General features: G+C 38.4%; 1 protein-coding gene across 1 annotated transcript in view; it reads right to left on the reverse strand.

Annotated features, from left to right (window-relative positions):
- Positions 1-1,549: 1,549 nt before the first annotated feature.
- The window catches only part of ptpn20 (protein tyrosine phosphatase non-receptor type 20), a 67,357-nt gene continuing 54,923 nt past the window's right edge, over positions 1,550-13,983 (reverse strand). The window contains exons 43-46 of the mRNA XM_060925911.1: positions 5,029-5,363; positions 4,382-4,597; positions 2,254-2,316; positions 1,550-1,916 (exon numbers count right to left, since the gene is read on the reverse strand). Coding sequence (XP_060781894.1) covers positions 1,821-1,916; positions 2,254-2,316; positions 4,382-4,597; positions 5,029-5,363 — 710 coding nt within the window. The 3' untranslated portion in view covers positions 1,550-1,820. The remainder of the gene's footprint in view (positions 1,917-2,253; positions 2,317-4,381; positions 4,598-5,028; positions 5,364-13,983) is intronic.

Raw genomic sequence — 13,983 nt, forward strand, 5'->3', positions numbered from 1 at the left:
TGTCCATGTAGTGTAACAGCATGTACATAAACTCCATTTCAACCTGGAGAACAGAATGAATCATGTTTCACCAAGGCATTTTAAACGCTAACAAAAATGACAAGAAAACCTGGACTCTTAAGCATTACAGAATAAATAAGAATCTCTCATACTTTAATTTAATGATGTACTGTATAGGAAATGTACTTTGGAATATTGGCAGTTTTTGTACTGCTAATGCTATTTCATGTTTTTGATGCCAGACATGCACTATGCCTTATCTAGGTCATAAATAATTTAAAGTTTGCAAACATATTTTGAAAATGTTTAAAAAACAAACAAACAAAAAAACACGGGATACTAAAAATCTGACATTTTTGATATTTCTGACATTTTATTTGATAATTTTCTAGCTGTATCGGAGGACACTTTTGTTCGTTTTTCTTAATATCACATTTTTGAACATAAATGTTTAGTTTCTTTAAGTTATGATTGTATTTTTTAATTGCTGTTGTATTTAATAATTCTTTGTACACCCTGGTTATTTTATTTCCACTACACATGAGGACCTCAATGGAAATAAGTCCCCTATTGGACTTTTTTGAGTAATCCTCAGTATAATACACGGTGGTAGAAATTTTACTCATTCACTATTGTATATTTTACAATTTGTGAGTTGATGTATCTAATGTACTGTTTTTATACCAAATAAACAAAAAAACGTGTTAGCAAGGGGAGATACCAGAAATGTATATCCTTTATTTTGTATTTCTATACCCTTAACTCACTCAAATATTAGTGTTTGTGTGTAAAAAGAATCATAAACTTCTACCTAATTCTGATTTATGCATGATTTTACTTGATGTCACCTATTTTCAATATAGTCCTGATCAAAAAAACAAAAATTTTAACTGAAAAGCCCGCCATCTTTCTTTTGTCCTTTTAAAAATTCGATCACAAGTGCACCAGTGAGATGAGAGAAACTATAAATGTCAGTAAAAAGATTATTATGAGAAAAAAAGTGTTATTAATGGCATTATTTAATGCCCATTGCTCAGGTTTGGGAATCTGCAAATGCTAATAAGAAGGCTCTAGTTGCTAATCTCATACAGTATTTTCACCCATTCATCTTTGGGTTAATGGTTTGTTTGTTTGTTTGAGGCAGCTAGCAGCCATAATTTGTTTCCTTTGGTGAGGGAGATGACTGAGAAAACTGCTCAACAGGACAAATTAAAAGGCACTTTACTCAATGTTTTCTTTTTAGCTCTTAAAAGTAAATATAACTCTTTAGAATGATTAAGCCGTGTCTAAGAAAAATATAACAATGACTTCTAGTTGTCTTGATTTTTTTTTTAAATCATACATAAAATATCAGTCGATTGTTAGCTCATATTGCTGTTGCTTTTGTTGCTGTTGTCATGATATTGTGCAGTGTTGATCTTGTCTTAAATAATTGTAGTAACAATAATGACAAACATGTTTCATATTAACAGACACATTTCTATATATTCAGTAGATTGTAACTGATTACACATTCAAGGCAAAATAACGAAGAGCCGTTGATGGCTAGGAAATCTGTGCTTTGAGTTATACATGGTAGGTGAAGATATAAATCGAGTCATACAAGGTCATAACACAGTTGATGAAAATGTCTAGTGTGCTTCCTGTGCCATATATTTAATACTAAACGATCAGAACAGCACTGAAACTCAAACTCAGTGCACATGATTAACTTCATATAACAGTATTTCAACACCGTTCAAACAGATGAGAGCTGTCGCCCCACTGAGGAAACTGTGGAATAACTTAGCGTGGAAAAAAGCCAGAACTCATTCACTCATTCACAAGGGGGTTTCTGATTGCCACTGGTTGCCATGAAGAAGGGAGATGCTCTGCAGCACGTCCAGCCACACTTTGTAACAGAAGACGTACTGTTCCTGGAAACAGAAAGAACAACAGTAAGTCCATAAACTCAGTCTCATTAATGAAACCCTGCCTGGGCAATTTTCATATCGGTGTCTGTAAATCATATATCAAAGTATACAAAAGCAAACACATGCCCTTCCTGAAACAGAGAGACATTCCTTTGAGACAGCTAATTACAGACTGCTTAAATCAGAGATGATACATTAGTGGTTATCAGGGATGGGTGGGAATCTGGCAGCTTTTGGATCTATAAACTCTCTAATTAGTGTGGGATATGAAATCCTAAATAATAAGTCACACTGTGATTTTATACATTTCACTTTACATCTAGCAGCTTGGCTTACTGACCTTGGTTTGGATCATTCCGTGGCGCTGGAGCCTCATCTCCTTCACAATCTCACTAACATTAATCTGAGAAAGCAGGTGCAGGTCGGTGTGTGTTATGAACAGGTCAAAGAGGAAATCAGATCATACTTCATTAAATTTGATGGTTTTAAAAATAAAAGTTAAAAGAAGCAGGAACAAAATAAGACCAAGTGAATTTCAAATCATTTGCTAATTATCATGCCGGAAATATTTATTGTCAGTTGAGTAAGTTTTCTTTTTTCTTTTCTGCCTCTATCATTGCCACATTTTGTTCGCTCACCTTTATTGCCCCTTTCTTTACCACTCTACCCCAGTTCGTGAAACAGGTGTCTTGTTATTAATATGAGGTCATGTCCCCATTGTTTTTGTTCTAGTTAACGTCCATGTTGTTAAAATGAAATGAATGTATACTCATGTTTATGCCTTATGAATTTACTATGGCCAAGCATTTTGGACTACTGTGGTCTTATTTTCCTCCTTACTCACCTTTATTGGTTTACACTGCCAAAAATGAAATCTGAGCAAGTGAAAATAGCTTGAATATAGTCAAATTTGTCCAGCATTTCCTATTATAAGATTACAATAAACTAAATATTAGATTATTAAACTTTTTTTTTTACACTGCTAGAAATAGTCCTGTTCTATTGTCAGATAACTTTCTTAATTTTAAGCATGGTTTTTTTTACGCATTTTAATTTTGACTTTTTTAATTTGACAATTTTTTTAATTTGACAATTTTAGTTCCCTCTAAAATTTGGTCATTGTGATATATGTTTATTTCTGTAATATCTCAAAAAACAACAACAAAACTCCAGGCCATTCTGTGGCTGGGAAGTTATTAATTTGAAGTGATTCCCTAGCAAATAATGTGCATGAAATCGCTCGGTTCATGCAGTCAAGCAGACAGAGGAAGTCTGTGTATGCATGCACAGGTTTACCTTCTTTTTTCTTCTTTTGGGTTTTACAGCAGTTGGCATCCACAGTGTTGCATTACTGCCATCTACAGGTTTACCTTTGACCGTGCACTGACAGTTACATCATTCTGTCACTAAACGAACAGCTGATCACACTGAGGTGCTCGCTGACCGCCGATATTTATTAGTTTGGTCCTGCGTTTCCTTTCCTTCACAACAATGTCTTTTCTTCTCACTTTTCATCACTGTAGTCGGTCTTTCATGTTTCATTCCTGTTTCAAATTTGTATCCCACAATGCCTTGCGCGAATGGGTAAATCCCACCACGTAATGTGTGATGTAATATCTTGAATTGGGTCATGGTGAAGCAGGAAAAAATAGCAGAGAATTGAGGGCCACGTGGCCCTAAATTCATTAATTGTTCTATTAAAAAAAAAAAAACTAATAAAATTGGAAGTCTGTGATTTGAATTCAGTAGCTTTCGGTCCACTAAACAAAAATAATTGGGTGTCAGAGAAAATTATTTTTATGACCTACACTTGAAAAATCTGAAAGGCAGTCTATCTTTAATAATCTTATATTTGGTTTATTATAATCATTTAATAGGAAATACTAGATAAATTTGACTGTATTCAAGATATTTTCTTTTGTGAAGATGCATTTTTTTCAGTGTATTACAGCATTTATTAATCATCTGCAGTAACAGTTTTGTCCTGGTCAAGATCAGTGTGGATCCAGAATCTATCCTGGTAACACTGAGTGCAGTGCAGGAGAATTCATGCTTGATGGGATACCAGTCAATTGCAAGACACCCTCCAAAATTTAGCATAGCCAACCAGTGTATATGCTTGTTCTTGGACAGTAGGAGGAAAACAGTAATCCCAGAAGACACCCATGCAGACACGGGACGATAATGTGAAACTCTGCACAGACAGTGACCTGAGATCACCCATGACCCTGGAGCTGTGGGGCAAGAATTTTACCCACTGTGGCAACATGCCACCCCTTAGTACAGCATATTGTGTTATAAATACGTTCACATTTATTTTGTTTACTGTGGAACTGCTCGGACAGTTAGATGAAAAGCATTGTTCATCATTTATATTTTTTTCCTAATTACATTATTGTGTGACTCACCAGACAAATATGTCAATGGAAAAACATGTACCACATGGAAAGCATGTACCACACACTCACAGTGAGGTCCCTCTCTATGAGGCCGAGGATGATGTCAGTGCAGATGAGGACGCCGGCCCGGCCTATGCCTGCGCTGCAGTGCACTGTGATGGGCCCGTTTAAGTGTACTGCACGCATGTATCGGATAAAGTGCACTAGCTGCTTAGAAGAGCAAGGCGTGCTGTGGTCCGGCCATGTGGTGAACTTCAGGTGCTTCACAAAGTGTGTGGCTCCAGTCTAGAATCGAGCACAGGGTATAAGAGGATGAGGACTTGTTCTATTTGGTCTTTTTTTTCATCCTCCCCATATGGACATTTACTTTGGGACGAAATATTATCCCTCATATTTTGTACACTTAAAGACAAACAAGTATCTTTCTGTGAGTGACTACAAAATGCAAATGGAATGAAAGTGTAAGAGACTGTATAGAAAAGAAGGGATAACGATACACTTCCTACAGGAACAGAATGAAGATAAATCAACATCAAACTGACCATTCTGGACATTCAAACTGAAAACCAATAAAAATAATGACAAATAACAGTAAAAGTAAATAAGAAGTATTGATGAATAAGCAAACTGTGAAGCCTCAGCGTTCTACAATCACTATTAAGAATACAATGGCCAATCCATCACTAAACGCTACCTCTCTAGGGTCTATCTCTCACCTCTTTCTCTACCATCTTGATGACCTTGATGTGGAAGTAGTCTAGTTTCTGATAGTTGTCCAGGATCAACTGGTAGTGGCTAGTTTCTATGGGAACATCACGTTTCTCAGGCCAGTACTTGTGGCATTTGATTCTGCCGCGCTCCACTTCCCGGGTCATCATGGCAATGATGTCAGATTTGTTCTCCCAAACCATCTGCCAGAAGCAGTCCTGAGTGTTGGGTAGAGGTCCCTGTGATGAGATGTAGAAAAACTCATCTGGGCCAACCTTCATCCGAATGTAGCTGGCATTAATGTAGTCCTGTTTCTCTCCCACAGGAACTCGTGTCTTATCATCTGTGTGTAGAAATATGAGAGTTCAAATGATTTTCGAGGTTAATTTCAGGTCATTTTAAGGACATCTTTTATTGTTTTTGCAACTGCTCATGTATCAGTGCTGTATTTTGAGTCTATCATAAAATGTTTATTGGAACTTGAGTTCATTATCGTTTTTGTACAAGTTATGATGAGGTCATTAATTTTGGCTTAACACTGCACAAGTTATCTAAAGCACCCATAGCAACATCTATTAATATTGCCAAATTCTGTATTAAGTATTATTATATCACAGTAGTGTTGAATTCTCATTTCTGATTGGTCAGATATTGTAGATTCATTTTCTACAACCCCAAATCAGAAAAAAGTTGGGATGGTATCAAAATGCAAATGAAAAAAAATAAAGCACTGATTTTTAAATTTACGTTGACTTGTATTTCATTGCAGATAGAATGAACCCAAGATATTTTATGTTTTTTTGTCTGGTCAACTTCATTTCATTTGTTAATATACATCTAGGGGTGGCACGGTAGTGTAGTGGTTAGTGCTGTCGCCTCACAGCAAGAAGGTCCTGGGTTCGAGCCCCGGGGCCGGCGAGGGCCTTTCTGTGTGGAGTTTGCATGTTCTCCCCGTGTCCGCGTGGGTTTCCTCCGGGTGCTCCGGTTTCCCCCACACTCCAAAGACATGCAGGTTAGGTTAACTGGTGACTCTAAAATTGACCGTAGGTGTGAATGTGAGTGTGAATGGTTGTCTGTGTCTATGTGTCAGCCCTGTGATGACCTGGCAACTTGTCCAGGGTGTACCCCGCCTTTCGCCCGTAGTCAGCTGGGATAGGCTCCAGCTTGCCTGCGACCCTGTAGAAGGATAAAGCAGCTAGAGATAATGAGATGAGATAATGAGATATACATCTATTCCTGCATTTCAGGCCTGGAACATATCACAAAATAAAGTTGGAATGGGGGCAATTTAGGGCTCGTAATGAGGTAAAGCAATTAAATAATGATGTGATTTGAAACAGATGAAGTCAACAGGTGATTGTAATCATGATTTGGTACAAAATCAGTATCCAGGAAAGGCCTAGTCTTTGAGAAGCAAAGATGGACTGAGGATCTCCAGTTTGTCAACAAAGGCATAAGGAAAATTATTGACATGTTTAAAAAACAATGTTCCTCAAATAAATATACAAAGGGGTTTTGATATTTCACCCACTATAGTGAATAATAAGGAATCCAGAGGGATTTTGCTGTGTAAAGGGGAAGGGCACAAGCCTAAGCTGAACACCTGTGATCTATAATCCCTCAGACGGTATCAAGAAGCATCATTCATAACCACATGAGCTCAGGATTACTTTGTCAAGCCTTTTCAAGTACTACAGTACAGAGTTACATCCAGAAATGCCAGTTAAAACTTTACTGTACAAAAAGGAAGCCTTATATCAACTGTGTCCAGAAGTGCTGTCAACTACTCTGGGTTCGGAGACATCTGGGATGGACCATCGCTCAATGGAAATGAGTATTGTGGTCAGGTGAATCAGTATTCCAGGTCTTTTTTTTTAATAAGAAATGAATGCTGTATGCTCTGAACAAAAAGACAAAAAGAACCATCCAGAGTGTTATCAGCAGCAAGTTCAAAAGCCAGGGTTTGTAATGGAAAGACAGACATTTTCTTACATAAAAAGTTAAGTCTCAGGGTGGAGAGTGTGGCATTTTGTATTTCACTGTAACTAGATAAAAAAGAATTGGCTTATAAACTTCAAGAGAAAGTGAAGGAATGACTGTTTGTAGCTGCTATAACATTACAGAGCAGGAATTATCTTGTTTTGTGGATTGTACACAACATTACTGTAAACGTAACTGCAACCTGATACATATAATGAATATTTATGGTTAAATATTTATTAATAAACCACTTCAGGCTGTGCTATTATAGAAAATAATTAACTTTACAATGATAATGCCACACCTTCATTGATTATTTTCCTATTTTATTCCTCACATCCATTATCTGTAGTCGCTTATCCTGTCCTACAGGGTCGCTGGAGTCCCAGCTGACTACGGGTGAAAGGCGGGGTACACCCTGGACAAGTCACCAAGTCATCACAGGACTGACACATAGACACAGACAACCATTCACACTCACATTCACACCTACGGTCAATTTAGAGTCACCAGTTAACCTAACCTGCATGCCTTTGGAGTGTGGGGGAAACCGGAGCACCCGGAGGAAACCCACGCAGACACGGGGAGAACATGCAAACTCCGCACAGAAAGGCCCTCATCGGCAACGGGGCTCGAACCTGGACCTTCTTGCCGCAAGGCGACAGTGCTAACCACTACACCACTGTGCTGCTCTATTCCTCATTATGAAACTAAGTGTTCTAGTTAATTCTCAGCATATTAATGGATCAACTTCAGCTAATTAATACGACATAATATGTTAGGAAGGTGAAGTTGTATTCCCTGGTTCACACATTCACTGGACTGCAATGATGCACTGTATCTACTTTCAAAACCAGAGATTTTCAAACCATTTACAGCCAGGGATCCAACTATTCAAATATTAACCTTATTATTTTAAATGTGTGTAATATTATGGCTATTTATTGGAGATTTTTAAAAAATTCCTGTTTATTATTTCCACCAACAGAACATGGGTAGGTTTCCCAAAAGCCTCTTAAGGCCAAGAGTGTCTTCAATTACCTCCTAAAATCCATCGTCAAGCTAACGTGGTTTTCCCGAACAACATTGTAGACAAAGTAGTCCTTTAGTTTGCTCTGAATTTACGAGGGACCCGGACCACTCTTTCACAACAAAGAGCAACTCGCTCACAGCTGAATACACAGAATGCGCATGCGCCTCCGAGGGACTCTCACAGTCAACGGGGGAACTGGTCAATTATTTTACTTGTGCATTACAAGTACATTGAGTTACAGTAATTATTAAATAAATATATGCAAAACATTATCAATACACAGGGTGTTTCAAAAAATTTGATATCATTTCACAATCTAATAACTTTGCCAATTCTCATTCAATTGATGTCAAATTTTAACAGCATGTGTGGAAACAGGTCAAAATTTTATGATTAATGTTTTTTGCTTTTATCTTTTTAGGTATAGAAATGCCATTCACTGGAAAAGAAAAGGTGTTTTGTGTGTTAGAGTATGCTCGAACACAGTCAAACAAGACGAAAATTTGTGAAATTGCTCATGGAATCCACATACCTTTGATTTTCTCATTCAAATTTTGAGGAATAAATCTTATATTGCTCAACATTAAGCCTGTTCAGTTTCATTTGCCTAGACTATGTAGTTTCTGGGATATATACATCTCAAATAATATCAAATTTTTTGAAACACCCTGTATTCTTCTCCGTGCTCTCACGGAAGGCGGTCGCATTTCTCTGCCTCTCCCTTCCCTTATCTTTCCTGCTTCTGCTGTTTCGTCTGTCTATTGTCTATACTTTTGAGAGACTCTCTCCGCACTGTTCTCCGAACTAAAAATCATGGAATTGATAAACTGGTCTCTTCACGCAATTGACACAATCTTCCCGACGAGAAGCTTGGGTTTGGGGGAACCAGCCTGTCCTGCCGGAACGTTTGCAGCTGGCTACATGATGGACGCATGGGAGAGATGGCGGGTCGTGTGCCTGGCGGTTCTTTCTGTGGAGGACATTGAAGGCATCTACCTATTCGGAACCATGATTACAGGACTTTTGCTGATTGGATTAGGCATTGCCCTGGTTTATCGAGGAAATCAGAAAATGGTGACAGCTATCCAAAGCCCCATAAAGCTGCCCGACATGATTGAAGTGGTGGGCAGAGCTGTCGGCACTCAGACTGTGGCTATTCAGAACTTGAACCGCAACATGGATAACATCATGGAGAAGCTTTTGGCTTTGCAAAGGAAAATGGATCGATTCGGAGACCAGAATGGACAAACAGAGTAGTCGTGTAAAGGAATGCGTCTACTCGCCCCAAGACCAAACAATCCCAATCTTATCTGCTTTCAGCTCCCTCAGACAGCACTGGCCTTGGCCAAGGCCGTTGCTGGGATAACAACTCCCCCCTGAAGATCACTGCTGTTAGACTCTCTCGTATTCCTTCCCCCACTTCCCACGGTTGCCGCTTTTACCCCCAGTGTGACAAGTGGGTAAGCGCTGTCTTCGGCTGCAGGACCGGACTGCTTGTTTGCGCTGGGTTACCTATGCCCCTCCCCCCCATGATCGCCCCCTCCCTCACCCCCTTCCCCCTCGAGTCCCGAGTCATGTGTAAAGTGTACTGTGTTATTTTTGTGCTTATGTGCTGAGGTGTTTTTTTAATGTTCCCACACTGTACTCCCCACAGGAGCATAGTGTGGGGGTTGCTTTTTTATCCTCCCCTCCCCTCATGTTACTCTGTATTTTTCATCCCTGTCTTCCTGTCCTGTCTACTCCCCTGTGTCAATTGTATGTATGTGTATATGTACGGACGGGTTGACTGCTAATTTCGCTGGTACTTGTGACTAAGTGACAATAAAGGGTTCATTCATTCATTTCAATATGTTATGGAATTACGTATGGATATCATAATGTCTTATTGATATCGCAACATTTTCATCAAATTTAACTCCATTAGGCAAATAATTATCACATTTAGTGTCATAAAGGAGATGCACCTGTAACATTGTGTGTGTGAGAGAGAGAGAGAGATTTTGATCTGTCTACCTAAGGAGGTTGAATTGACCTCATTTTATATATATATATATATATATATATATATATATATATATATATATATATAAAAAACCCCGATTCCAAAAAAGTTGGGACAAAGTACAAATTGTAAATAAAAACAGAATGCAATGATGTGGAATTTTGAAACTTCCATATTTTATTCAGAATAGAACATAGATGACAAATCAAATGTTTAAACTGAGAAAATGTATCATTTAAAGAGAAAAATTAGGTGATTTTAAATTTCATGACAACAACACATCTCAAAAAAGTTGGGACAAGGCCATGTTTACCACTGTGAGACATCCCCTTTTCTCTTTACAACAGTCTGTAAACGTCTGGGGACTGAGGAGACAAGTTGCTCAAGTTTAGGGATAGGAATGTTAACCCATTCTTGTCTAATTTAGGATTCTAGTTGCTCAACTGTCTTAGGTGTTTTTTGTTGTATCTTCCGTTTTATGATGCGCCAAATGTTTTCTATGGGTGAAAGATCTGGACTGCAGGCTGGCCAGTTCAGTACCCGGACCCTTCTTCTACACAGCCATGATGCTGTAATTGATGCAGTATGTGGTTTGGCATTGTCATGTTGGAAAATGCAAGGTCTTCCCTGAAAGAGATGTCGTCTGGATGGGAGCATATGTTGCTCTAGAACCTGGATATACCTTTCAGCATTGATGGTGTCTTTCCAGATGTGTGAGCTGCCCATGCCACATGCACTAATACAACCCCATACCATCAGAGATGCAGGCTTCTGAACTGAGCGCCGATAACAACTTGGGTTGTCCTTCTCCTCTTTAGTCCGAATGACACGGCGTCCCTAATTTCCATAAAGAACTTCAAATTTTGATTCGTCTGACCACAGAACAGTTTTTCACTTTGCCACAGTCCATTTTAAATGAGCCTTGGCCCAGAGAAGACGTCTGCGCTTCTGGATCATGTTTAGATACGGCTTCTTCTTTGAACTATGGAGTTTTAGCTGGCAACGGCAGATGGCACGGTGAATTGTGTTCACAGATAATGTTCTCTGGAAATATTCCTGAGCCCATTTTGTGATTTCCAATACAGAAGCATGCCTGTATGTGATGCAGTGCTGTCTAAGGGCCCGAAGATCACGGGCACCCAGTATGGTTTTCCGGCCTTGACCCTTATGCACAGAGATTCTTCCAGATTCTCTGAATCTTTTGATGATATTATGCACTGTAGATGATGATACGTTCAAACTCTTTGCAATTTTACACTGTCAAACTCCTTTCTGATATTGCTCCACTATTTGTCGGCGCAGAATTAGGGGGATTGGTGATCCTCTTCCCATCTTTACTTCTGAGAGCCGCTGCCACTCCAAGATGCTCTTTTTATACCCAGTCATGTTAATGACCTATTGCCAATTGACCTAATGAGTTGCAATTTGGTCCTCCAGCTGTTCCTTTTTTGTACCTTTAACTTTTCCAGCCTCTTATTGCCCCTGTCCCAACTTTTTTGAGATGTGTTGCTGTCATGAAATTTCAAATGAGCCAATATTTAGCATGAAATTTCAAAATGTCTCACTTTGGACATTTGATATGTTGTCTATGTTCTATTGTGAATACAATATCAGTTTCTGAGATTTGTAAATTATTGCATTCCGTTTTTATTTACAATTTGTACTTTGTCCCAACTTTTTTGGAATCGGGGTTATTTATATATATATATATATATATATATATATATATATATATATATATATATATATATATATATATATAGTGGTGCTTGAAAGTTTGTGAACCCTTTAGAATTTTCTATATTTCTGCATAAATATGACCTAAAACATGATCAGATTTTCACACAAGTCCTAAAAGTAGATAAAGAGAACCCAGTTAAACAAATGAGATGAAAATATTACACTTGGTCATTTATTTATTGAGGAAAATGATCCAATATTGCATATCTGTGAGTGGCAAAAGTATGTGAACCTTTGCTTTCAGTATCTGGTGTGACCCCCTTGTACAGCAATAACTGCAACTAAATGTTTCCAGTAACTGTTGATGAGTCCTGCACACTGGCTTGGAGGAATTTTAGCCCATTCCTCCATACAGAACAGCTTCAACTCTGGGATGTTGGTGGGTTTCCTCACATGAACTGCTCGCTTCAGCTCCTTCCACAACATTTCCATTGGATTAAGGTCAGGACTTTGACTTGGCCATTCCAAAACATTAACTTTATTCTTCTTTAACCATTCTTTGGTAGAACGACTTGTGTGCTTAGGATTGTTGTCTTGCTGCATGACCCACCTTCTCTTGAGATTTAGTTCATGGACAGATGTTCTGACATTTTCCTTTAGAATTCGCTGGTATAATTCAGAATTCATTGTTCCATCAATGATGGCAAGCCGTCCTGGCCAAGATGCAGCAAAACAGGCCCAAATCATGATACTACCACCACCATGTTTCACAGATGGGATAAGGTTCTTATGCTGGAATGCAGTGTTTTCCTTTCTCCAAACATAATGCTTCTCATTTAAACCAAAAAGTTCTATTTTGGTCTCATCCATCCACAAAACATTTTTCCAATAGCCTGGCTTGTCTATGTGATCTTTAGCAAATTCCTGACAAGCAGCAATGTTCTTTCTGGAGGGCAGTGGCTTTCTCCTTGCAACCCTGCCATGCACACCATTGTTGTTCAGTGTTCTCCTGATGGTGGACTCATGAACATGAACATTAGCCAATGTGAGAGAGGCCTTCAGTTGCTTAGAAGTTACCCTGGGGTCCTTTGTGACCTCGCTGACTATTACATGCCTTGCTCTTGGAGTGATCTTTGTTGGTCGACCACTCCTAGGGAGGGTAACAATGGTCTTGAATTTCCTTCATTTGTACACAATCTGTCTGACTGTGGATTGGTGGAGTCCAAACTCTTTTGAGATGGTTTTGTAACCTTTTCCAGCCTGATGAGCATCAACAACGCTTTTTCTGAGGTCCTCAGAAATCTCTTTTGTTCGTGCCATGATTCACTTCCACAAACATGTGTTGTGAAGATCAGACTTTGATAGATCCCTGTTCTTTAAATAAAACAGGGTGCCCACTCACACCTGATTGTCATCCCATTGATTGAAAACAACTGACTCTAATTTCACTTTCAAATTAACTGCTAATCCTAGAGGTTCACATACTTTTGCCACTCACAGATATGCAATATTGGATAATTTTCCTCAATAAATAAATGACCAAGTATAATATTTTTGTCTCATTTGTTTAACTGGGTTCTCTTTATCTACTTTTAGGACGTGTGTGAAATCTGATGATGTTTTAGGTCATATTTATGCAGAAATATAGAAAATTCTAAAGGGTTCACAAACTTTCAAGCACCACTGTATATATACACACACACACCTCCTTAGGTAGAGACAGACCAAAACTCTCTCTCTCTCCTCTCAAGAACATTGCCAACTTGGCACTGTGGATAACAGTTGAAATAATCCTGACTGCATATTTTGGGTAACAGTGAGATGAGCAGGTACAGGGAACACATTTACTGAATTATTTAGTTTATTATTTGCTCATTCTTTGGTGTGAATGTTTATTCATTTAATTTTAAAAAAAACACGCTTGGATTTTAAAAAAATAAATAAAATTGCCCAAAAAATGTAAAATAGTTTCAATTATTAATTACCACTTTATATATGTAATGCTTAATGACGATACAATATATTAACATGTTTTAAACACTCTATATTTTATTGTTTTTTGGTAAAAAATGAACGCCATGTGACCTCATCAACTGGATTTAGCAGCTACTAATGCCTATATCGGGGACGTGCACTGCAAAGAGGCTCTTCGTAATGTCTCTCAACTCGCTCTTCAGCCCTAAAGGGCAACGTTTTCAGGAAACCTACTCCATATTAGTTCCATTTGAGTTATTGAGGTTGAGATGAAACCTCTTAAACTTATTCAAT

Source organism: Neoarius graeffei, chromosome 7 (assembly GCF_027579695.1).
Source record: "Neoarius graeffei isolate fNeoGra1 chromosome 7, fNeoGra1.pri, whole genome shotgun sequence".
Classification (NCBI taxonomy): domain Eukaryota; kingdom Metazoa; phylum Chordata; class Actinopteri; order Siluriformes; family Ariidae; genus Neoarius; species Neoarius graeffei.